Consider the following 25,759-nt stretch of genomic DNA (forward strand, 5'->3'; position numbering starts at 1 on the left):
GCAACCAGTGATAATGAAGAGCTTTCCTGCCTACTAGGGATGTTGTGAGGATACATATACTGCCATACTGCTTGGGAGATCCTTGGCTGTGAACTTAAAATTGAGTTCAGAAGTGCCATGGGATTTTTACCAGTGGGACTGTACAGAAGAAACACTCACCCCTGGTGACTTCGTTGGAGTCCCTGGGTGATATTTCTGAGATCTCAGAATTACTCACCATTCACCCTTTTGCTTTCATTATGCCTTCCAGACCACTCTTGAAGGACCTCGTCCTCCAATGGATGTAGACGTTAATAGGATTCATATGTATACATATAAGTCCACCTACATGGATGCATCGTAGGCTTGTTGCGGGAGTTACTGGTGACATTCGATGGTCTGTATCACAGAAGGGGGCAAACTGAGATGTTTTCTTCTGGACACCTTTTACATCTATTACTTTTTGCAGAATTTAGGATCTTAGAAAGACTTTAAGTCCAGAGTCCTAAATTGGCTGTCTAATCCTGCCTACATTAACTAGCTCCCTTTTGACCAGTGTTCCCTTATTTCCATGCATTTCTCCCTTCTGTGCTTGTCCAGAACTGCCACGGGCTGAGGCATCTGGTTCCCTCTGTCCATTTGTCCTTACCTCCCAGTCCTATCTGGATTCAGAAACGAGGTCCCCTGAGGGGGTCTGCTCCAGCCGGTGTGCTCTGAGCATATCTAAGACATGCCTACAGCACTGAGTCCAGCACCATACACAGTAGCCATGGCCACTTTCATTCCAGGCTATAGGCCAGAGTTCCTGGGAGCGTCCGCCAGCCTTTCTGTTGAAGCTGGCCAACGTGTAAGCCATGAACACAAGATTGGGAGGTGGGGTTAGAAGGAAAGCAGGAAAGGGGAAGCCTGATGCTATAACCCAGGGTGGGGGAAGTCCTGTGCCCCAGGTCTCTGCTCTCAGGAGTGTTTCTGGTTTTAATTCAAGGTCTGCTTATTGTAAAATCCATAAACTTTCCAGGGAGGGAGAAGTGGGTCTTTGGACTCCCCATTCCCCATGGAGTCTCTTCACTAAGCAGCTCAATGGGGGAGGTGAGAGATGTGGACTGGAGGGCTGGGCACTGGAGGGCCTCTTCCCCAGACCCTTTTGCGGGGGGCCTACTGCTCCCCTCTTCCTGGACTGCTCTGAGAAGGGAGTGAAGCATCAATTGACAGCCTGTCCCCTTCCCAGGCGGGGGAGAGGACAAAGTAATGGACTCCCTGAAGTGGGGGGTGGCCCAGGGAGCAGCCATTTAGTGTCCCCTGGCTGCAAGGCTGGCCCCCTGCAAGGTATAGTTTTGGGGGCCCCTGACGCAAAGAAGTTGGCGGTGGGGGGGAATGGCAAGTGGCCGAAGAAGCCGGTGGTGGCAGGAGGGGTGGTGAGCGGCCGGACGTGAGGCTGGCAATGGCAGCAACGCGCAGTGCTCAAGGCCGCGGGGGTCCCTTGACTGCGAGGCCCCTGTGATCGCATCGCAGGTTTTTCAGGGTAGGGCGGGCTGGCCCTGCTTGGCTGGAGAGCTGGCCTGCATAGCTGTGCAGCAAGGGGTCTTTTCCACCGGTAAGAAATTCTTACCAGCAGGAATGAACGCCTGCCCGTGGCCTCATTCTTTCATTGGGCCTGGCCCTTGATGACTAACGGGCCGTTCCTGCAAAGTGCTGAGCACTCTCAACTCTCTCCTACTTTGCAAACTGAGATCTCGGACTGGGAGTGAAGAGGAGGCGTGAGGACAGGCTTATTTGTTTGGCACGTATTTAGCCCATAGGAAAACCCACACATTTTACTCATTCGAAGGATATTTTCACACGTTTTGACTATTTGATAGAATCACATTTGTAAAAATGTCTTTCAATGAATAGAGCTCTTTATGTACAAAGGCAGGGCTTTTTTTTCCCCCCCACTAAGTACAGTCGTTTTAAAATACTTTTTCTTTTGTAGGTCTGGCTACTTCCATCATCTGTTCATTATTGCTTACTGCTACAGATCCCGCAAGAACTGAAAACAGGCTATTTAGATTACAATATATCTTAAAAGAGTTTGCTGATCCATACCACGTGTTTACCAGGACTGCTGGAAAAGAGACGTAAATGATTTTATCTTTAATATCAACTCAAATAGGCCTATTTTTCAGTGCCATTGTAACGGCTGCTATTTTTTTTTACTTATGTAAAATAGATGGAAACCACTATCTGGTTTAAAAATTCTGAGCCCGTTTTAATCGGGGAATTACGGTATTGTACTGACTTGGAGAAACAAAGATTTCACCTCATATTTAGAAAGAAATCTTTTTTTTTTTTTCCTTCCTGGAAAAGAAACATTCCTGGAAGCATTGGTAGAAATGCATATAAAAAAAGTACTTTTTTTTCATCATCTGGCAGGCTATTTGCTTGTGGGCACTTCAGAATGTATCATAAGAACATTTCCTTGTTGTTTATCGTTAATTTTGAGAGAGCTTTATATTCTGGTTCTCAAGTTTTTGCAGGCCCTGCATTGCAATGCTTTGGCTATGAACACTAGAGAGGAATGTTCAAATACTTTGTACTGCTGGCATTTAAACTGATATTTATATATATATGAAAACATTAACATATGCTGATGGATTTTAAACCTTTCTTGCATTTGTCATTTTGGGCCCAAACTCAGAGAGTCCTTTTAAGGATAAGCAAACTTTCAGTCCTTTTTGTGTGAACATGCCATGAATGGATATGTGCCCATGTCCTTTCTGCCATATCAGTGTCATTTTAGAGCATGCTAAAAAAACAACAACTCTATTTGTCTTAGGAAATATCGAACTTTTACAGGGAATTCGGAAAATATTTCTGGCTAGCATGAAAGGTAAAATCCCGCAGCACAAAGTACAGACATGGGCACAGAGACTGAACAGATGGGCTGCTGTAAAACAACCATTTAATAAGGCATTAAAATGCCATCGACTTGGACACATAAAAAAAGCTATGAAAACAAATGCCTTTCAAATAATTAGGATCTTATGCTTGAGACCAGCATTGATCTATGCAGAGATTTTCCTGCTGAAATCAGACCAGTCTAAGTCTGATCGTCTAAGGAAGGAATTAGCAGTGTGTAAATCGACTGCTGCTTGAGATTTTTAGTTCTGTTTCTGCCATAGAGAGGCAGTCATGTAAACTATCATTTTTAAATGCTTTATCTCCATCTCCCTGTTTCCTGCTGTGTTTTGAAAAACTTTGGGGTTATTATGCCAAAATAATTTTTTTAATTGAATCCCATATTTTTATCGTGAATGTGTGAGAGGGTCGAATCGCTCGCGTTTACTCCCTGGGTATAAGTGAGTGTGAGCCAGTCGAGCTGATGGATTCAGAATAGCAACCAAGCCCATTTCTGTCCTAGGAAATGCAGTGTGATTTTACTTTCACTCCAAGTAATGGACAGATATTAATTTTAATACTTAACAATAGTTTGCAAATATAGTTGCTGTGTAAAATGCATCATTTACTTGTATAAATTTCCCCCTTGTAATATAATAATATTTATTCAGGAGCCATTTTCAGCAGCTCTAATGCCTGCAAGTACAAAAATAATGATTATATAACTGCCCATTCATGCCCGAGTAGTTAACGCTGGGTAACTGTTGCCATTAAATCCCCAGTTTGCACAGCTCAGAAAGGCTCCAATATTCAAAACAAAGCAAAATTGTGGAAAGCAGGAAGTCTACAATATTTTAATTAATTCCACAGTGTATGAACAGGCCAAAATGAAAACGTTCAGACAATGACCATAGTACAAGAATATTTTGTAGAGGAAGTTGAATTCACAAAACATTTGAATAAGAGTAAGGTTGCAAGACAGAGTAACACAAAATTGAAGAAATGTCTCAGATTGTCACCTTTTACTTCGGTTTCATGGATTTGTCCGTTTTTATCACAGATATAGCCTTAAATTGGTATTGTTCCTATTGTGCGATGTGTTCAGTTTCCCATACGTTAGCTTTAAGAATATGGAAGGAGTGACTGAATATGCCTTTCAGAACTTAATTGTCTTATTGCTTGTGTGTGTTGGCATTCAGTAATCTAGAAGAAATATATATGTTTTAAAGCAATATATATGTTTTATATATGTTCAAAGCTGTTCCTTTCAGAAATGTTCTCGCAGAGGCCCACTTTCAGAAACATTCGCAATCTTTGGTTTTTAACACAGTATTGGATCAGGTGATCCAGGTCCTTTGATTTAATTTAGTAACTGGTCAGAATATAAGATTTTGGTCTTTAGGGTGCAATGTCTTTTATTAATCAGGTGTGACATAGCTTTGCTGCTAGCAGCATTTTTAAAGATATGAAAAAATTGTGTAGTGGAGGCATTTTGTAAACGGCAGTCATCATTTTTGGAGTTCATCAGTCACCGCTCTGGTTGTAAAGCTTAGGGTAGAATTGTTTAAGGTCCAGTGAACTTAGGTGAAAGCTCTTGTTGCCATTTGGCTAGGAGTACATCCCGGGTAGTAGCCTCTATATTCAGAGCAGTAGCAGTGTATAGTGTGGATGTTGTGGGTTTTTTTTTCTTTTTGGAGTCTGTCGTAAATGATTAGTCCAAAGGAGTAGCATAAAACGTAGAACTAGTCCCCTGCAGGAGTCGGCTGGAGGAAATTAAAGGATCAACAACATAAGGGAAGCACTGAGGTAGGATTGTTCCAGGCTGCAGCCACAGGCTTTCACGTGCACTCAGGAAATTGGCTTCATCAAAAACCAAGGATGCAGGAATGAGGATGAGGATGATAAGGCAGGTGATGATTCTAAATCATGTCTCAACATCACAGAAATTTTGAGGGTTCCCCCCCCCTTAAGCAGCATGTTTTCGATAGAAAGGTTGAACCTCATCCTTAGAAATTAACAGCTCTGCTCAAGCGTGAGCAAAGTTTTGCAAGGTGGCTTAATGAATGGGGATGGCTCAGTTTCTCCCAAGAGGTGCCTTTAGATGGACATAAAAAAGGAGGGCTTTAAATTTTTGCCTCTTTCCAGAGTGTTGGGTGCTCTGTCCATCTGCGCCGTGAAGGACTGGCCTGCTGGAGCTTGTGTTTTTAATTCAGACAGGATATTTTCTTGAATGTTCACACATCAAAAACTGAGTGAGCACTCTTTGGGGCTGAAACTTTACCAGTGGAGCTTGAAAAAACTTCTGAGAAAAAATGCCCGAGCCAAGCAAGGGTCTAAGCATGTTGATGAGGAAAGATGGGAGAAGTCCCAGAGCGGATGCCCTTGTTTCTAGGATAGACAGGAATATGTTCAGCTTTGCCCCTCTTTTAGCTTTCTAACTTCCCGATTCTTGTAACTTCTGTTACAAGAATGAGATGAATCGTTCTTGCTGGTTGATGATCATACAAGTAGGAAGCAAAAATAAAGAACTTAAAAATCACACAGAACAAGGTTTTCCCGCAAAGCAGCTGGCATCTTTTCTCGCTTTAATAAATGTGAACTAGTGAGTGGCTTCTTTCAGACCAGTACTCCCTGCAGTTTTGCCTTCAAACTTAAATTACAGCCCACCAACCAAGCTATTGTAGAAAGGAAATATCTCTTCGTACGCCTGCGTTTAAACACAAAACAAAACTGTATTCATTCTCTGCTGGGAACTGATGCAGGCAAGGTTAATAGAGGGAAATGGATGCATTTGAAACCAAGGACAAACACAGAATTTCACCTAGAGCCTCCGGTGCAGGTTTTGGGCATTTCTAGACTTCAGCCACCTGATATTCAACGTTTGTCCAGGGCAGAGGATTTATGGCACTTATGGCAGCGGATATCTCTTCACCGGGATCTCCATTTGTGGATGCTTTGGGGGTTTTTTTGCTTAAAAAAGGAATATTGCTGCTGTAATTTTTTTTGTGGGGACATCTTCAGTGTCAGAGACGTCATACAAAAATGGAGCAGCTTGTGGTGCTTTGCAAGTTGTCAAAAACTCTCTTCAAGGAACTCTGTAGTGGCATCCAAAATATAATAGAAAAGATTGACTTTGGTATTTCTTTTCCGGGTTGGTTAATGGTTCATCTCAGGTCTTGCAGTCACATCTTTGTGTTTGTTTGTTGCTCTCAATGTGTGGGGTGCTTTTCTTTTTTCCATTCCAGCTCATCAGCCCATTCCCTACCATCTCGCAAGATGCTTGTAAATCCTTTATCAAAATGGTAGTTTGCAGTTAAATCCTTAGACGCATTTAGCTGATGTGTAGTTTGCTCAATATCCACTTTAGCTTCTCGAAGCTTTTACTTGTGATGTTGACTTCACAAAGCTTGTTATGCTGGCATACCAGACCGCACAGGAATTTATAGTTTTGTACTTGGCAATTTGGCATCACTTCGAGTGTTGGTCCCTGCCGATCCCTTTAGGTTTCAGTCATTGGCAGTTGAAACTATCAGGTCATAGACTTCTGACACTTGGTACCAAATATGCAGATTGCATCAATTTGGCTTTCGCATCTTATTTCATTTAAAAGGTTTTGGAAACAGGTTGGTCATGTGTTAGTGCATTACATCCTGGAGTTGCAGTGAGGTTGCAAAAAAAATTGTTAATTCTTTGATCCACATCAAAAAAAATATCACTGCTTATGATGGGTTGAACACTCTTTGAATATGCGTTGCCAAGGACAAAAATAGTGTAGTTAATGTCTGAAATTCTCGCCTGAACTCTGCTGTGTTTGCCTTTCATGTTTGCCCCATTGTGGTAGCCTTGACCTCTGCGAGTCGCTGAACGAGATTCCCACTTCTCTCTCTTGTTTGAGGAGAGCTTCTGTCATTCCCATGACACATGCAGTGAAAACGGTTTGACCATAATACTGCCCTCGCTCACCTCTGTTGCTTTTTCTGGAGAAAGAAACCTAAGGTTCGTTGTAACCTGCTCGTGTTCACTAATGTCTTGCACGCAGTCAAGTATAATTGAATAACACTTGACAACTTTCAGGGAAGGAATAATTTCCTTCTTGATCTTGTGCCGGAGAATTTGAATAATTTAGTTTGCAATATTTTTGCCCAGGTAATGATCCTTAATTTCCTTTGAGGTCATTTATCAGAGATGATCTTTCATCACAAAGTCGGGTTTCCCAAGAAACTCCACAAATCAAAAAAAAAAAATGATTCCACTGTGGTGGACTCTGTTGAACCTTGTAGGGGAAAGCTTTCTATGTTGCACAGTCTGACCAAAGCAAGAAGCGTTTCCACAAAGAAATGGACCTCAAACTCTGGCATTATAGAATTTAAGCCCAAAGGTCCTGCAAGGCAGAAGCCATCAGCTGTATGAATGGTCAGGTCAGGCAGAGGGTTTCATCACCGACGCAGCCAGATAAAGTAGTGATATGAGGCTGGTAAGACTAAAGTGATTTCAGTGAGGGCCCAAACTGTTGATTAGGACCAGGGTGGGAATTACACTTTGACTCTTGGGGGCTCTGCAGAAAAAATATTAAACTGTTTCATTGATTAACAAGTCCACCTAAGTGAAGGCACAATCTGTTTGGAGACCCCCCCCCTCCAGATTATGATTTTCAAATTGTACAGGGGGCTCAACCCCTCCCGAGCTCCTTCTTAATTCACACCATCATTAGGACTAAGGTCTGGGACCCGGAGGCAAAACAAAGGCCAAGCCTAACTATAAGGGACCAAAGTTAGTCCAGGCTGGGTCATCCAGCCATGACTTTGTCGGTAGACTCTAGCCCAAGTTAGCTGTAAACTAGACCCGAGATCCTGACAGACTGCACACACTCATGGGATTAACCAAATTTGGCGTCTATTTTTTTACTCCGTGATTCTTTCCAATTCTTGGAGTGTTTAGAAAATATCTATGGAAAGAGTTAATTCCCTTTCTCCCTTTCTCGGAAATTATGAAGGGAGCAAGGTAGAAATAGAGCAGATCACTCAACCCTTCTTGTAACAAGCGTGTGCTCCGTTTTAACTGTAAAGCATAAATCTGGCCCTCCTTAGTGATACTGTACAGAAATCCCAGTGGAAGTTTTCCCTGCTTCTAACCTGTCTACTTTCCTTTACAATGATAAATGGCTGGGGGGGCTGGGGAGAAAAGAAAACTATCTAATCTTCAAACTGGTTGCTTTCTAAAAGGACCGAGAGGAAGAATGCTGATTCATCCAAGACAGAATTTCTGCTGTACAGCTGCATCATTGATATATATTTTTTCTCTTTCTGACCTTTGATGCTCTTGTAAGGAAGTCTTGGACGAAGATGTCTGATCAGCTAAGACAGACGTGGTTATTTTGCTCTTCTTTTTAAATGTAATTGATTGCCTATCCTCACTTCCATTTTCTTCTGCATGCAGTTGCTTAGTAGCTGTCACCTTTGCTTTCAGTCTAGGTAACCATTCCATGCTGACTGGTTCACATTACTTCTGATGCACAGTGCAAGTTCATCACCTTTCCAGGATATCTCGTGATTGATTCCTTATGCCTCGTGGAGACCTGCACTATATTTTCAGGCTGAAAAAGAAGTCGCTTGAGGAGATCTGAGATTTAGTTCTCAACGGTCTCTGTGCATTGCATTATTTTTATCATTGTTTAGGGCCATTCACTTGTACATTAGACTCTGATGTTTATTAAATGTAGTAAAATTAGTTACACGCAGGGTGTTGCTGGCTGGGTAAATCCCTGCAGCAAAAGTCCCGATGCAGTGAGAATGAGATAACCATACACCGCACTGCATGGCTTCACTACACATCAAAAGCCTTATATCCTGTGCCTCATGTACTAGCTCCGCATTGCACATATGGAGCGATGCATGTTAGGCTTTTGGACTATGAAAATAAGGGCCTGGTCATGCCCATGAATTGCAGTAGAAGCAATATTGGGCTTTAAGGGTTTTGTGGTTGTTTTTTAAAGGTGTTTTTTTGGAAATCTTCTATATCTGAAAAACACTTATGTGGAATATGCACTGCTGTCTGGCTTTTATGTACCAAAAAACTGGTGGGCTGCACCTGTTATTCTCCACTAAGGGTGTCTCTCAAAGGTTTCTTGACTCCACAAGAGCTGTTTCTCAGGGGGGGGGTTTGTCTAGCAGCTACCTTGCACCAGTTCAGTTAAACTAGTTATATCACCGTATAGTTTCTTCAAGCTGCTTTTTTACTAACTTGTACGCCCCTTGCGCTAGCTTTTCCTCCTGCAGTTTAAAAACAAAACAAGGATGCAAAAATCTACCACTCAGCATGAGCGACCAGTCCCCAAAGGAGTCAGAAAGGTGCGTTTTATGCTGATTTTTGGTTCCCAGCTGACTTCTGAGTTTAATTAAAAAAATTCTTCTGGCTGAGAGAGCGGGTGTATGGCACTGCAGTCATACTGCAGATATAAAGCCCTGGCTCAGGCACTGGGCCCAGAACCTGGACTGCCTGGATATTTAGCCATCTTATCAGGCATGTTTTGAAGCCTGTGCCCCGTTTAGTTTAGTTTCATTGCTGCAGGCTAGCTCAGCTGTGCCTCCGCTACACTGCAGCGAAGAACACATTTTAACCTGAAGCTGCCTGGCACGAGAGGGTCACCCTGTGATTTATTTGCATGCCTTTTCATTTTGTCCTACGTCTCCTGATTCTTCTTTCTTTTTAATTTTAAATGTTGAACCTGTCGGGGATGGGAAGAGAAGCTATCTCTAATCCTCGCTCTCTGCCCCAACAAATGGCCAGGGTTGTGCTTTCCCGTCTGTTTGCAAGCACTGCTAGGGCTTCATCCAGCAATAGCCTTATCCCCTTGGTTTGTCATGAATTCGCGCGCCCCCACATCATGGACAGTGCCCAGCACCGCCTGCCGTCCGGCCCCGACTGTCTCAAATTGTGTTTTCTGGCTGTTTAAACAGCGCTGGCGAGCCCTGATTGGCTGACGCGGAGGTGACTTTTCCTTCGGCTGGAATGTTCCACTATAACCGCCCCACCAGGGGAGTTCTCGTCTTCAAAAGAGACATTCTTTCTATACAAGCTGCAAAAAGAATTATTTAATGACATCATAAATTAATACAGAGAGGCACAAATTTTCCAAAATGCAGAGAGACAAAAAACAGCATTTGCCAAAAAACACCCCAGCTCTTCCAGACTCCTGCCTCTCTGGGGCCTGCGGGCTGCCAACGATACCAAATTCGATGGTAGGGAGGAGGGGCGTGGGCTTGCATGGATTAATTTTAGCTTGTTTAACTTCTGGCATATATTAGTATTAGTCACATACTCAGCGAGCTGCGGCAAATATTTGCTCTATGTAAAGTAAAAGCCAAATTCAATGTTGGCATGAGCCAGTAGCGCAGTAGTAGAACTGAGCCCACTTGTGCCAACGCTGCATTTGGGCCACTACCTTTAAAAAAAAAAAAAATTTTTTTATGTGGAGAGTATCAACATATCAATGGAAAACAGCCCCTGCCCCTTTCCAACCTTTCTTCCCCTGTTTTTTTGAGGGGTTTTTGTTTTTTTTTTGGCTTTAATGTAATTTGAAATCCCTGCACTTGGATTGCGGAGCCCTGTTACGCCTGTGGGGTCAGTATGAGGACTGAGAAACCCCTTCCACAAGCGAGGCGCCTTTCCTTCTTGATGAGAAATAGCTGTTTAAATTGCAGAAAAGAAGTATTAGACGGCAGGAAGCGAGCCCAGGCTGTGTCATCACAGGAGATATTAAGATGTGTTGAAAAAAAGCCACCTCTTCTCCCCTCCCGAAATAGCGAAGCCTGGACTCTACAGCTGCGTGGAGTCTCCAGCCCCAGGTTAGACATGGAGCTGTGCAGGCGTGACATGGAAACAATCAAGACCCAGAGGCAGGGATTGCCAGACCCCTTCAAGCCAAGCTGGGGCCATCTCAGGTAGCCAGGAGCGAAATGCAGAGCAAGGGACTGAAGCTGCGGGGCATTACCTGAGCAGCGATGCATGCCTCCCTCTTGCTCGCGGAGCCTGGCAGCCTGCTAGGTCAGACATTTTTTTCATGAAAAAACACAAAGGTCCAAGCCGGTCCCTTCCCAGCCAGTTGTCCAGTGCGTAGGGCACTCAGCTGAAGATGTGGGTTTAGGTTTGAGTCAATCTTGAGCTAAAATCTCTGAGCAGCGTGCTAGCTAGGAGCTGATACTTAGAGCTAAAAACAGAGGACTGGTTTAATTCCAGGACAAAGACTTTTACGCTAGGATCCTGCAGATGTACAAGCTCATTGGCCCACTGTAAATACCTGTGAAGGATCTGAATTAATACTCTGCCCCAGGAAAACCAAGGCTCATTTGAGTTCATTGCCATTCACCCTGTGTCTCTAAACCATTTGGATGTCACAGTCAGTAAAGTGGTCATCTGTCCAGTTGTCTCATTTTAGCCTGTGTGAATGCTGACCAATGGAAACGGGCACCTGTGATGTTAGGTGGCAGCTCAGCAGCAACATGGAAAGTATCCGGGATGCCGCGGCGGTGAACTCAGGCATGTAGGTAAGTACTTTGGAGGATCTGGACCTAATGCTGAACAGTCAAAGTATTAGGGCCAGGGGAGAAGTAGTGCATGCACAGGCACATGCACATGCTAACTCCACAGGTTGCTGAATAGGTTGTGTTGGTAACTCCCCTGGAGTATTTTGTAAGAGGAAGAAACAAGGTTTGACATTGGATTTTTTTTTTCTGGAGATTTCTCACGGTCTCCAGTAGGTGTCTTATGTATTTATGCTCCTCAGCACTCGGTCTGGAAGCATTGCCCCCATAAGATGCTCATTCTCCAGTAGTGTTGGACTTTTAAACCCCCAAGTTAACACCCCTAAGGTTGCTGACACAATAGGACACTTTTGGGTTAACTAAGAAACTGTGCAACTTCCAGAAATTATGTTAAAACCTATTTAAAAAAAAAAAAAATCAACCCATATGCATAGCGCCTACCAGGAGGCATAGAGCTGGTTAAATGTAGAAATAGGAAGAGCCTCTATCTTTAAAGAATACAAAAAGCCATATTTGTAAAACAGGCAAAACAGCTCAGAATAGATGGGCACAAGTAGGCTTGCGGTCCCATAAATTTTAGGAAGTGGTGGCAGCACCAGTCTCGTCTAGTGTTGACGCAGCGTCACGATGACAAATGGAAACGCACACTTCGGCTTACAGCCTGTGACATCTGGGCACCTTCGCTACCTTTTTTTTTTCCTCCTGAAGTCTGGAGACGTTGTTTACGACTGATGTTTAAAGAGATAAAGCAGCATCATTTGGGGACTTTCACACAACCTTTAGAGTACTGAAGTCACCCCTTCCCCAGTCGCATGGCTGCTTTGCACCATTAGTCTATAAAAAGGCTTTGTTTCTAGAAATGGTGTCCATTTAAAAAACAAAACAAAACACTTAACCATGAAATAGATGCTTCAAATAAGATGGAGGGGCTGTAGCCTGGTAAAGGTCAAGAACGCATACTAGGAAAGTAAGATTTATGCAACTAGAGAGGGGGGAGCTGGGAAGATCAGATGTCCAGTGATTCATCACAGAACATTTTTATGCTAATTATTGAAATGCACCCAGAGACAGTTTATAGTAGTAAAAGGCTTTATGTTCTGATATGTAAAATAAAATGTTCATGCTATGTAACAAACATTTAAAAATTCCACACCACCTGTATCTAATGTGGTTTCTAATAAAGATTTATCTGTAGCATATATGTTCTTATCTAACCAATTCTTAGTTTTTACATCAAAAGTGTGTAATAAAAAAAATCTTAAATAGATGTCTTTCCAAAAAAAAAAAAAAACCCTTTGCAACATTCGTTTTTATTAAGTATTTCATTTGTAAAAAGCAAAGCTGAATTGGACACGTGGCCTGCATTTGTGATATATATATTTATATATATTTATATATATATAGATATGTATAAATAGCTATTCAGCATGCAAGAATTGTAGTGATTTCCCAAATATGATTATAAAATCCACACCAACCACACACACAGTCTGTTGAATGGGTATATATGATGGTCCGGGGTGAAAATACCCTCCACTTAAGTGGCCTCGGGGTTGTCTTAATTTTAAACAACTTTCATTCACCAGCCTCTCTTCATTGGGATGGATTCATCAAAACACTGATCTTTTTTTTTTTTTTTTTTTTTTTTTTTTTTTTATGTCCTCCACCCATTTGTTCATTCCTTGAGAAGCAGGAAAAATATACTAATCATGGCAGCGGACTAAATTTTGTTCTTTAATGGAACCAAATTCCCATTATTATTGGACCGGTGTCCACAGACTATGTGCTGTACAAACTTATAGGAAGATGCAATCTCTGCCCCTGTTTGTACCACTTTGCTGAGGACAATGGGAGTTTTGTTCCACAGAAAATCCCAGCAGCATCCTTCCCACAGTAATTATATGTAGTGATTTCAGGCTTTACCTGTTCCACTGATATTTGTCTGTCACCTAGTGTCAAGAGTGGCTTAAGAATTTTTCTCTGTTAAAAAAAAAATTTGTTACATTTTTTTTTCATTTCATTTACATTTTTTAAACGGGATCAGAAAACTTGAGCTGATACACCCGGGAGCTGGGGGAATAAGCACAGACATTGCATTTCCCTTGGGACAGAGCCTTTTCTCCTGGGAGCCTGCAGAGGTACAGCCCCTTTGCCCCACTTCAGGTACCTGTGAAATGTATGTGAGAACACTTTTTTCCATTGAGGCTAATTGGCATTTGTTCCAGGGACATGCTGAGTGTCTAAAGGACTATGCTGCTCCCAGGTTTGACTTGGAGCAGCCAGGACTGACTTAAATGCCACATCTGCTTTTACCCAGGGAATCAAAAGACATGGGTTTCTCCCTTCGCTTTGTTGCCCCAGCTGGAAAAGTGGGGATAATACTTTAGCATAAGAGAAGGGAAAGTACTTTAGCTGTGGGGATGAAGAGAGTTAAAAGACTGTTGTTACAGCAGACATTGTGAGCTAATAGACCATTTCGGTCTCTGAGCCTTATTATTCTGTGACTTGATAAACACACAACATACAGTGGAAGTGAAGGTCATACTTTTCACAAGTAGCCAAGACTTACTTATGAGCATACAGTATTTTAATGAAAGGAAAATGATTGGCACGTTTCGCTTCCTTCGTCAACGAGCTGGTTCTTGGCTAAGGGAGGTGGGAGGACTGACTTTATTGAGACGTTAGTAAGAGATTGATGAATCCAGGCCATTGAGCCAAGGGTTATTTTGAAAAGAATTGTTCTTTCCACTGAATTGTTTGCGTGTGCAAAGATACGAGCCCTTCATACACACACAATCCTTGGAAATGCGCATTTGTGTAGGTTTCACTGAAGTGCAAGTTACCCACAGGTATTAACACCGAATGAACATTGTCCTGGAGCAGTAAAGCTAGCTGTTTTGTTACTCAGACACCAGAGTCATCCATCAGTCCAGTTTTCCACAGTTCCCATTCCTGAATGATACTGTAATGAAGATTCTCTCGACAGCGAAAAGCTTTGTGAGTACAGAAATTCGTTTGCTGCGTTTAGGTGTGGAGACGGGGGTTTCCTCTCGCACACAGCTGGGTGCACCCTTTCCCGCGGGAAAGATGAAGAAGGAACTCGCTCCCGAACCTGAGACTGTGAGAGTTGATTGTAGACGCTGAAGTGGCTGTTACCTGGTGGTTGCGAGCCTTGACTTGTGATGGAGGGGAGCCGAGGCATCATGGTGGTGGCCGTAAAATGCGCAGGGAAAGGCTGGTAAGGCACAGTTTCCATTGTCTGAACACTGTAGCTGGTGTAAGGTGCAACCGAAGTCCACATATTGCAGCTCAAAGGGGGAGGCGGGGGCGGCAAGTCATCGACTGTGGAGACACCTGCGATTTCAGCCCCAGAACTAGAGTACATGCACGCTTCCCTAGGCGTCACCTCACTGCAATAGGAAGGGCTTAACATCTGCTGGTCGTACGGAGGTGGTGAACGGAAATAATGGTCTTCTCCAACGGAGGAGGTGGCCTCCAGATAGGAGCGCTTGCAGGGCAGGTCGAGATGCCGAGCAGTTTCTATAAACACAGAAATAAGCATTTAGGGAAAAGCTTCCAGCAAAAAAAAAAAGCATTAACCCTCCCCCCCCCCCCCCAAAAAAAAAACCAAAAACCAAAAAAAAAACCAAAACCCACAAACCCTGTCAGGCCCCTTGGTATTTCTGTGAATTGCCTTTAAAGCCCTATAGTTAGTTTGCTAAGTTTCTTGCACTGTTTTTCAGGCTGATCCAATTAATCTACTTAAAAGAGATTTTGGGAAGAAATATTTAATATCAAAAAGGAATTACAGTGCTAATATTAGCCTAAACCAATCAGCCCTAGAGCATTTTTGGCTACATTTATCAGTTTAAAAAAAAATGACTTCGGCTACTGCTTCTACATCCAGTGATTACTTTTCACTCATCCAGATAACTGAGGACCGTGACACGTTTGTAGTGTTCCTCTTGACATACTCAAGAAGTCTTTTAAAAATGTCTTATCGCGACCTTTCTTCCTGTCTTAACAAAAATCACTACACATTTACCAGATATTCATGTCAAAGGCTGCAGAAATATTTCAAGATAAAGCCAAGGGGAGAGGGGGGGGCCTCTGACTGGTAAATGTTTCTGAATGTGCTAGGGCAGTAGGCCCCTTTCCTCTGGCTGTGTTCACCACCATTTTCTCCGGAGGACCAGTTTTTTTTAATGCAGAAGATCTTGTAACCCCATTGATTGGTAGGATTAAAGAGTTGCAGTGTAGTTCTGCACCTTTGCCTTTGGCTTTTTCATTTCCCTGTAAACAGAGGAGTTTCACAGCTGAGATGAATGAGCAGCTAATGAGACATGCCAGTGCTGGGATATTTTTCTGCACAACTTCCATTCAATGTAAAGCAAGGAGTAGTGCCTATTTAAAGCCTGGTCAGCAGGGAAAGAAGGATGTCTATAAATAGCTACTGTAATAATAAAAATGCATAGACATTAAGATAATTAGTAAGGCTCGACCCTGAAAAGTGCTGCTCGTGTGCAACCCCCGTTGACCTCAGTGGCAATGACATGAGCCTAGGCCCTGTTTGAGCAAACTTACTGAGTAACTATGCAAATTAACATACGCATCTATTTGCAACTGGACTAATATTATTGATGAGACTTAGGAGGAGGCAGATGCTGCTCCACGACTTAACCTGCTAATCTCAGTGCACCCATGTGTGCAGAGCAAGTGCTACGAATTGTGCTGCGAGGATCCTTTCCATACAACTGGTGTTGGTGCCTAGGCAAATGCAAAGTGCATAAAGGCCCAGACACAGCCACTTCATGCAGATTTCAAGCACAGGTGTTTGGCCTTGTGGTCTTTATTTTTAGCTCAGATAATTTAATACCTGAAGTCCCTAAAATAATAACACAAAGAAGAAAACCTGTGTAGTTGCATCTCGCCCACTGCCCCCCCAGATGTGAACAGCTCTAAGGACTTGCCCAAGCACAAGGCCCTGCTCCCTTAATTCCCCAGCTTGTGCAGGAGCTACGAATGCTCCCTGTTTCCTGAATGCGAAGGGTCACATGAAAAACTCCAGCAGCGCTGGCACAGTTCTCATGGCTTTGGGAAGCCCAGAAAAAAGAGATCAGAAGATCAGCTTTGATTTGGGGTTTAGGGAAGGTGTATTTGCTCTTTTCTGCCCAGTTACCTCTTCTTTTTAGGCAGTGGTAGAAAAGCCCTGAATCTCTCTGAGCTGTGAAGGTGTTGAGAGACAGATCTTGAGTATCTGAAGCTGCAAACTGCATGTGAGCCCCGTTCTCGTACTGATAATGTTGAAGGGTCTGGTGATTCCCGTGGAGCGGGTTCACATCAGGCTTTGCTGAAAGCTGCCCATGAGTGGACACCAGCCTCTGCCTCATGATGCTTTTGGAAATGACGGGGTATTCTTTGCTGCAGAAGGTAAGAAAAGTTATTTAGCACTTTGACGGCAGTCGGTCTATGTTCAGACAAAACAACGTTATCCTGCTTGGCTAAATCACAGCATCTTTCATCCACTGATTTCAAGGCGCTTTACAAAAAAAGGATTCATCCTCACACCAGCCTTGTGGAAATAGGTGAGCGTTGTTCTGAGACACTAAGAAAATAAGGAATAGATTTTTCAGACAAAAACGGCGCATAAGCACTTGAATGCCCAATGAAATAGGCAGCTCAGTGTCTGAGTGCCCCTAAAAGACGACTACTATCGATTTGTTGTCTATATTTAAGCAAAGTCAGGGGTGGAACTCGGGAGCCCCCTGCTCTAACTACAAAACCACTTTTCCTCTCTCCAACCCAGGTATTACTGTATTAAAGCAGGACATAAATGGCATGGCTTTGACTGCACTCTAACTGCCACAGGTGGTGATGTGTATCTATAACCACAGTCTGCACTCAGTACATCCACACGCTGTATCAAAGCACTGGGAGCGTGAATGGGGGAGAGATGCTCGAGCTGTTTACTCCTATTTCAACCAGCTGACATGTCATTGCTCTTTTTCTCCGCACCTTTGTAGCCGCGCCACACGCAGATCACTGTCGTCGCTTCCCCGGAATCCCTTGGCAAATGGGTTGTTTTCAATTTTCAGCTGGGTTATCTTTAAAAGAATGAAGCAAAACGTAAGTCATTTAACTGTATCAGAACCATATGTTCAGTGGCCAGACTAGATCTGCAGCACTCAAAGATGCATTTTTTTTATTTATTTATTTTTTTTTTTACATACAAGATGCATGGTTTCATCCCGAGTACTAAGAGCTGTTATAGCGGAGGAGGGGCTTGGTAAGTTCAAAGCTGGGGGAGAGGCTCAAGATACAAACTTTAGATCTAGATCTGAACTTCTCCAAAGCTTTTATGTTGTTACGCTGAGCTTGATGGAGCTTCTGAAGCCAAGGTTTTGGCTTTGCCTGTTGTTGAGCTAATTGCTAACTATGCTGTTAGGAGCTGAAAGCAAGCTTCCCAAGGTTAGGACTCTGTTTGCATGCAGGACCATCATGATTGAAAATGTATCTTCTGTGGTCCTCGCTCAATAAAGAAAAGTCCTTCTTATACCTTGATGACAGAGACCTGCAAGATTTTAAGTAAATGTCACCCCCGCACACTTACCACCCAGGCACCATGCTAATAGTCCTTTCCTCCTGCATGAGAAGATGCAAAATTCAGTAATACTGGGTGTGTCTATACGTGCATTTACATTGGCTTAAATTTACTGCGCAGTAAGCAGGAATAGGCTGGTGTCTATACATGCAGGTGTTAAAGCACATTAATCCTGTGTGTGGACTGACTTGGGAGTAAAGTTAGTCCCAAGTCAGTCCACACACACACACACACAGTGTTACTGCGCAGTAAGCTGTCTACATGTGCCTTACGGCACAGAAACTAATTGGGTGTAAATTTGATACCTGCATGATGCGGTTATCAAATGTACGCTCAAGTAAGCATAAGTCACAATATTTACTACACGGTACAGGTGTGCACGTGTAGACAGATGCCTGTACCGTGCAGTAATTTCAGTTACTGCGCAGTAAATGTGCATGTGTAGACGCACCCACTGTGTTGTAAGGAGGGAAGCAGTTAACCAACAGTAGACTTTCAGTAGCTTCCCAGAGCTGGTGTGTAGCACAATACTGAAAAAAGCCTCATATTTTTGAAAACGTGAGTGAAATTGTAACCAAGGGTACTGCTATAACTGACCCGTGGCTGCAGAATTGAAAAAGTGTGGCTAAACTGATGAACAAAATTGTGTGGGGTAGAGGAAAATTGAATTTTAAAGTATTTACCGCTTTTACCCTGCTTGAAACACTAGTAAATCTGTGTACGATACCCACACACCCAGACATCAGAGTCCTATGGAAGAGTTGTTGTTGCTAGTGTAGTTGCTTGTCTGTAGTGCTCATTTAGTAATCTTTTAACAAATGACTTTCATAGACAAATGGGAAGGGAGTGAGAAGACTGACGGGGGGTCACTGGAAAATTTGGCGTTGTCATTAAGCCAGGCAGAACGGTACAGCAAGAGCAGCTTATGGAGAAAGACTGTAGTTACCATCATAAATGGGGCAATCAGTCATGATTATTACTGCTACCCTAGTGAAAATGCCAAATAAATAGTCTTTAAGGACCACAGCTGATTAGGAACTCAGTTTTACTTCTCTCCAGAATTAACTGAAAACGGATCCTGGAAAGGAAGAAATGGGTTCATGGTCTTTTCAGGCTGGAGAACTTCAGTTCGAAATGTTCTCTCTATGCCGATCTATACCTGGTGGTTAACATGTTGCTAAATCATTTCCTCTAGGCCAGGGGACTTCATAGGACTAAAATTCTACCATATCCTCCGGTGATGTCCAGTGTTACAACGCCTGTTGAATCACCAGACCTATCTCCTACCCCACCAGGAGTTGTGCTTGGAGTCCAGATACTTCAAGGGATCAGTCTTACTGATCGTTATGGGACTGGATAACACAATTGCTGCTGCTGAACTGCTGTGTGGTTTTCCCCACCTAACCTCATACAAAGAAAGCCCTGTAAATCTTCAGTCCTTTCTGAGCCCATCCAGGACAGTCTAAGAGCACTGCGTGCAGGGCTGGGGAGAGAGAGGGGAAACACCCCAATCCAGGTACGTCCGATGTCTTGGTAGGAGTGCTGCAAATGCACGCTGGCCCAAAGCCAGCTCTCCTGTAAGGTGGCTGAGTGGCATTTAGGGCCAGTTATGCAGACATTAGAGCCTTGTACCCACGCACAACCTGTCTTGTCCTTCTGGGTGATCTGCTCTGCCCCTATACCTCTCTCATGTTCTTGTTCTCTCCAGGAAGGCTGTAATCCCATGCAAGTCTTGGAAAAAAAAGGGAGAGGAGCAAACAGAAACAGGACAGGTCAGTGGTGTCATGCTTGGTGCATTTGCCCAGGAAGTGAATGTCAAGCCCAAGGTGTTTATTCACATTTGCTACTTGAACCCTTCTGTCTTGCTTCTCAGAGCAGTGCTACGTAGGCATAGGACCTAACATCCGCATAACTGGCCCTAAATGCCACTTAGGCTGCTTTTAGCAGACTTTTAGCTGCTTACTGTCCTGAACTGGACTGGGGCCACTGAGCTGGTGGGGTTCTTCACCAATGCACAACACTGCACAACAACCCTAAAAACCACAGCCCTCAGCAAGTAGCTGATGGCTTTTTCAGTTCACTAAGTCATACTTCATATGTCCATGGCAACAAAGGAAAGCACAGAGCCTGGATTCACAAAAATCTTAGCTATTAGCGAGCCTGCCAGCATTTTTGGTGTGGAGACTGGGCCAGACTCTCGGATGTTCCTTAGGCATATATGGAAAGGGACATTATTCATGTCTGTGGATTTACTCCAAGCTCACCGAGGGCAGTAGCTGCATGACTGCAACCAGGTTACTTGTGGGAAAAAAAATGGGGCTGGCTTTGGCACTCTTGAAAACGTTACCCATAGTCTCACCCTCATCACCTGGGGCCAAGTTCAGGTTCCTACCCCACAACTGACAGGCCCAGCAAAGGAGGGCGCTAGACATGGGGTGTGAGGGAACATTAAAAAACGACCCTGTTCTGTTTAAAGCTGCTTGTCTGCCCCTGGACTTCAAACTGCACGTGTGTGTCTTGGCATCCTTCTCCAGGCACTTCCTTGGTTTTCTGAAGACAGGCGAAGAAGCAGCAGAAGAGACTCTGTCTGCAAGCCAGTTTATAAAGCATTGCAGTGCACTTGGACACCTGCCTTTGATTGACTGCAGTGGTGCTGCTCGCGTGCTTTTTCAGGGCTAATCACTGCCTCCTCAACCTCACCTTGTTTTTTGCATGTGACATGATGCAAAGAAAAGAAAAAACTAGGTAAGAAATTCAGTGATAAGCAAAGAAGTGACTTGCAAGCGTTAGTGACATCCTGCTGGCTCTAAGGCGCTCACGTCACACGTGGGTGGGTGTTGGCTGCTCTGGGTTGGATGCACTTACCTATTTTTTTCCATACTCCTTCAGGTTTTCTCCTTACTGCTTCCCATCATCTGCAGCCTTGGATTCTCTGGCTATTTACTGCTGTTTCTTGCTCATAAAAACCTCAGTCTCTTCAACAAATCTCCATGCACTTCCATCTCCACATAAATCCCTGCACTTCTTTCCTCTCCCCACCTCTGCCTTAAGCTTTTCTCAATTCTTGCCTTGTAGTGCAGCCTTTATTTCTTCCTGTTATTTACCCTGAATCTCACATACTTGGCTTTCCTCTGCCTGCGTGCCAAGGTCCTCTTTTAACAGTAAGTTCTTGTGTCTCTCCTTCCAATGCTGGTCTTTTCTCAAGTGGTGTCTGCTTTTGTTTGCCTTCCTGTGGGGCAGGGCCCTGCCTATTGTTCAGCTTGTCAAATCCAGCAGACATCTCTAACGTTTTGGCCGGGAGGAGCCATTTTGGTGGCCTCTCCATGTTGCCCTCAAACTGGAGGCACCAGCTCTTGAAAGGCTACTGCTCTTCTTATAGTTTCATAGGTGTTAGGGGCTGGAAGAGACCTTACAGATGATCTGGTCCAGCCCCCCTGCACTTGGGCAGGAAAGACTGCTGGGATCAGATGACCCCAGCAAGGTGGGCATCAAGACATTTCTTGGAGATCGCCAGGGTGGGTGACTGCACTGCCTCTGGGAGGGAGCCTGTTCCAAACCCTTGGCACACGACTTGTAAAGAAGTGTTTCCTTATGTCTAGCCTGAAGCGATCTTCAATAAGTTTGTGCCCATTATTTCTTGTCCTCCCCTGGGGGGGTCTTGGTGAACAGATGCTCCCCCAAGCCCTTGACATACTTCTAGGCTGGCACCAAGTGCCCTCTGAGTCTTCTCTTCTCCAGGCTGAACAATCCTAAGTCTTTCAGCATCTCCTCGTACGACCTGTTCTCCAGAGGTCTCTAATCACGCGCGTGGCCCTCCTTTGGACTCTCTCAAGCTTCTTCTTGATGGCTGCTCCCTCAGGCACTCAGCTTCTGTAGCCTCTTCTGTCTTTTCCATCTTCCCTTCCAGCAGCCCCCTTCCTTCCCTCTGCCCCAGGAATGCAGCCCTGCCATTCTCCAAACAGTGTCCACAAATCTGCTTCTCCTCCTTCTTGGGCCCCTGCTCACTCGGTAGTAGGTTATGAGTTGCTCTCACACACACACCAGATCATTTAGGACTAAAACAGTAGCCCAGGGGCTTGTCCCTCTGAATGTCCCTGGGATCCTTTCCAAATGGGCACACCATGCACCCCTACACACTTAAGCTTCTAAGGCCCTTTGGCAGCAAGGGTATATAAAGATTTAAGAAATATCATAGATAGAACAGATCAGACAGAAGGCAAGACACACTCTTGCAGAGTAGTTGCAGTGCATAAAAAGGCAAAAACCATGGCGTGTACATACGCCCTATGTCCCTGGACTCCAGCCCTACCTCTGTGACGCTGGCAGAGGCAGACTCTGGGTGGCCAGCTCGCAGCTTCAGTCCTGCTGCTTTCTGGCCTGGGCTTGCTGGTAGGTACTTCTAGCATCCAGCATTTTTGGCCTCTGGGGATTTCTCTTTCCAAGGACTTGCAAGAATGTCGTTATGAATAGCCATGCTTGCTTAAAAAATATATCCTTTATCCAAACAAACAAATGAATGAATGAGAAAGCTCCTGTCATACTAATTAATATATGTGATCAGGTGATGTACGTGATTGGAGACACATGAATTTAAGTAGCATGGGGGTGGGGGCTGCTTTTAACAGGGATGTTGAGATCTATTCTAGGCAGACTGTAAACAGCTTGGGACTGATGCTCCTGGCTGTTTCGGATGGAGCTGGTGCTCTATTTTTTCTCCTTTGAGTTCACAGTGGATTCTGTGGTAGCCTAACAATCATCTGACGAACCGCAAGGAGCTTAGGGGTTTTGCCCAACCCCCACCCACAAACCAGTGTGCAACCAGGCAAGTTTTAATTTAATGTCTTTATTTAGTAACCCTGTAGCCTACATTTGGGCTTGGTTCTAGTTCAGTCACAACACAGCTTTAATGAGCCGTTTATTGCCAGAGAAATGCAACTTTTTTTTTTCCATGGCATTCCACCTCTTCTCTCCTTTTTTAAAAGTCATTTGCAATTTGCTGGTGGGCAGAGAGATGTCAGAACTCAACTATTCCTGCTTTTGGGGTGAAAAATCCTGCCCTTCACTATAACATTTTTGCTCTGAAGTGAAATCCTGACCCCTTTAAATTTTATGGTAGTTTTGCCACTGACTTCAGATTTTGGTCCTTGGTAGTAGGTTATGAGCTGCTCATATGGTTTCATCCAACCCAGAAAAGAAATATGGGGGCAATATGCCAGGACATAAGCCTGCATGCAGGGGAAATTTTATCCGTTATACCCTCATTTTTGGGGGGCTTCATAATAAACAAGAGCTTGAGTTGTACAGTTTCTCTTAGGAAGTGCCTTCTCCCTACCTGAACACTCCTTCCATAGAAGCATTTGGCTTCCTGCTGAAGTCCAGGAGGCTGCACCCTTTCAGCTATGAGCGGGGGCTTTTAGTATTTCTGTCTGAAAGACTGGATGTGTGCTGGGAAGCTCACTGAGCTCAGGGCTGCTGGGTGGGTGCAAGGCTGGAAGCCCTTGCTGCGAGGCCGATTCCCTCGGGAGCTGTACGGCGGTCTGCAATCTCCAGCCCCGTGCAGCACCAGGTTAAAATCCAGGCAGTAGCCGAGAGCCCTTTATCCATTTAGGTTAGACTGAGTGCCATTCTTTTTTTTTTTTTTTGTAGGGATGCTTTGGAGGAGACGTTAACAAAGCCGTTCGCTGCTGAATGGACAGATTTCCAGGAAAGCTCAAGTCTACAATGGCCGCATTTTCTACAGGACTCAGCCTCAGGCACGGCTGCTGCTCTCCCGACACCTGCACAGTGCCCCGAGTCCTACTGAAAAGCTGACCAAAAAGATCCTTCGTCCCTCTTCATAAGACCAAGGGTTTGTCCTCCTGGATCTACCCTCAGCCTCCTTTGCTACCGGCCTCCACCTCCGAGGCAGCTGCACGTCAATGACTTTGGAAACATGAAGTTTAGGAAACACTTGGGGATCTTTCAGGATGAAAGGTCCTATTGACACATAAATGTTACAGGCACCTAATAAATAAGCTCTTTCGTCCCTTCTTGGTTAACCATGTTGGTCACCTGACACAACTACAGCTTTGCAAGGAGGACTCACGTTAGTGTTTGGCCCGTTTCATTTTGAACACACAGAGCTGTGTTTCCCCTGCACTTCCACCTGGCTCCCTAAGTGCATAACTTGCACAGGCTTCTGCCATTCAAATGTCAAAGCAGAACTGAACCTACTTGTGTGAGGAGGCCAGGACGGGACCAGGACGTCTACATTTGCAACGCGTAGAGGAGGAGTTGGTATGGGAACATGCTGTGTAGCTTTTACCCTTCGCCAAAGCCAAGCAGCTACAGCGCCTGGCCTTTTATTCAAGGATCTCCACACAGTTTCCAAACCTGCTCAGCGTTACACGTTTGGGTACACGGCAGATGTCAGAGACAATTGCTGGCAGTTATGGGAAGATGGCAACTAAGCTGTGATTGTGCCATCTGTCCAGCTTGCTTGGAAATGCTGATGATTATAAGATGCCCCCATGTCCCCAAGTCCATGGCCCCTTTCCTTTGGTGGGCATGGTATGTAGTTGGGAGAGGAGAGAGCTTCGTGTTACATATTACACCGCTGCTCCACCACTAACACTAACACCCAGTGCTGTAAGCAAACAGACCTGTTTGAACCAACTTGCTAATGAACGTGAGACCGCCGGAGGATTCGTGGAGGTCTGGGACCCTACCCTCAAAACAGGGTCTACCTCTGGACAGCTTCAGCTTACATCAAGAGTTCCTCTAAGGATTAAATACATTAAAAAAAAACAGCACAAAGAGGAAAAGAACATCCATTACTTAATGGGTCAAGTTCCTCTTTCTTTTTTCTGCCTCCAGCACTCCCTTTACATTCTCCCCTCCGTTGATACCGTCCCACATTGCCCACGATACACATGCCCTTTCAGATAAACCCTACCAAATTTGGGTATTCCCCACCTGCTCAAGAACAAATAGCAAGTTGAATTTTGTGTGATCTATGACAACACCTGACATACATCCAAAGACACAGCTGAGTCCCGTGTATTTTATATTCCCCCTGAAAAACAAAACAGACACAAAACCCCTCCTTCCTCCTTGGTTTAACCACGAGGAAAAGCTCTTAAATACCCTTTTTTGGGGTCACATTCCTTGTATGACTCACTGAATACATATACCATAATTACTTTTCACTGTAGATTTATGAGCAAGCTTTACCCGTCTTTATTAGATCTGCTTGCTATTTTGAATGACATCTTACAGTTTATGAGTGCTCCGATTCCTTAGTTTCTGTATTAGCTGAGGCTGCCAAGTATTTTTACCCAATACGTTTTTTTTTCTTATTTCTCCTGAGCTACATCCTCTGCCTCTGGCCTAACAGGCGCTGTGCTTGGAGGGCACTTACTCAGCTGGAAGAGTTCATGTTCCTGCACAATAGCAACATGTAAAATAAATACGCTATGCTTTGAAGCGCAGTACCCACAACGATGGTAACATACCTGTGCCTTTAAAAAAAATCACAGTCCATTTTGGTCTGGGTTAGGAAGACTACAAACTTCAAAAGCAACAACCAAAATAAAGCAGATTTTGTTACCAAAAAAGCCATACCTTATGATTCTGATAGGAGGTCACTGATATAAAGGATGTTTCAGGAAACACGTGTGTGCAGAAGGCTGTGTTCTTCGACCCAAAGGCGTTGTTTTCATCTGCTTTCACAATGTGCAGCCGCGGCTGGTATTTATGCATCGAGTTAAGAATGATCTGAAAT

General features: G+C 44.1%; 1 protein-coding gene and 1 long non-coding RNA gene across 5 annotated transcripts in view; one reads left to right on the plus strand and one right to left on the minus strand.

Annotated features, from left to right (window-relative positions):
• Positions 1-12,467: 12,467 nt before the first annotated feature.
• The window catches only part of TBX4 (T-box transcription factor 4), an 87,583-nt gene continuing 74,291 nt past the window's right edge, over positions 12,468-25,759 (minus strand). For all 3 annotated transcript variants that reach the window (XM_059717726.1, XM_019493472.2, XM_059717728.1), the window contains 4 exons: positions 25,600-25,752; positions 17,412-17,500; positions 16,576-16,817; positions 12,468-14,936 (listed from right to left, as the gene is read on the minus strand). In XM_059717726.1, coding sequence (XP_059573709.1) covers positions 14,314-14,936; positions 16,576-16,817; positions 17,412-17,500; positions 25,600-25,752 — 1,107 coding nt within the window. In that variant the 3' untranslated portion in view covers positions 12,468-14,313. The remainder of the gene's footprint in view (positions 14,937-16,575; positions 16,818-17,411; positions 17,501-25,599; positions 25,753-25,759) is intronic.
• LOC109284597 (uncharacterized) overlaps positions 17,446-25,759 on the plus strand; it is an 8,346-nt gene continuing 32 nt past the window's right edge. The window contains exons 1-5 of one of the 2 annotated variants that reach the window (XR_002092121.2): positions 17,446-17,522; positions 19,193-19,513; positions 19,706-19,769; positions 20,532-20,742; positions 23,644-25,759. The exon at positions 23,644-25,759 is cut by the window's right edge and continues 32 nt beyond it. This is a non-coding gene — a long non-coding RNA (uncharacterized LOC109284597). Of the gene's footprint in view, positions 17,523-19,192; positions 19,514-19,705; positions 19,770-20,531; positions 20,743-22,727; positions 23,505-23,643 lie in introns of those variants that run through there. The other variant, XR_009456739.1, reaches the window with a different exon arrangement.

The sequence above is a fragment of the Alligator mississippiensis genome, chromosome 14 (assembly GCF_030867095.1).
Source record: "Alligator mississippiensis isolate rAllMis1 chromosome 14, rAllMis1, whole genome shotgun sequence".
Lineage (NCBI taxonomy): Eukaryota > Metazoa > Chordata > Crocodylia > Alligatoridae > Alligator > Alligator mississippiensis.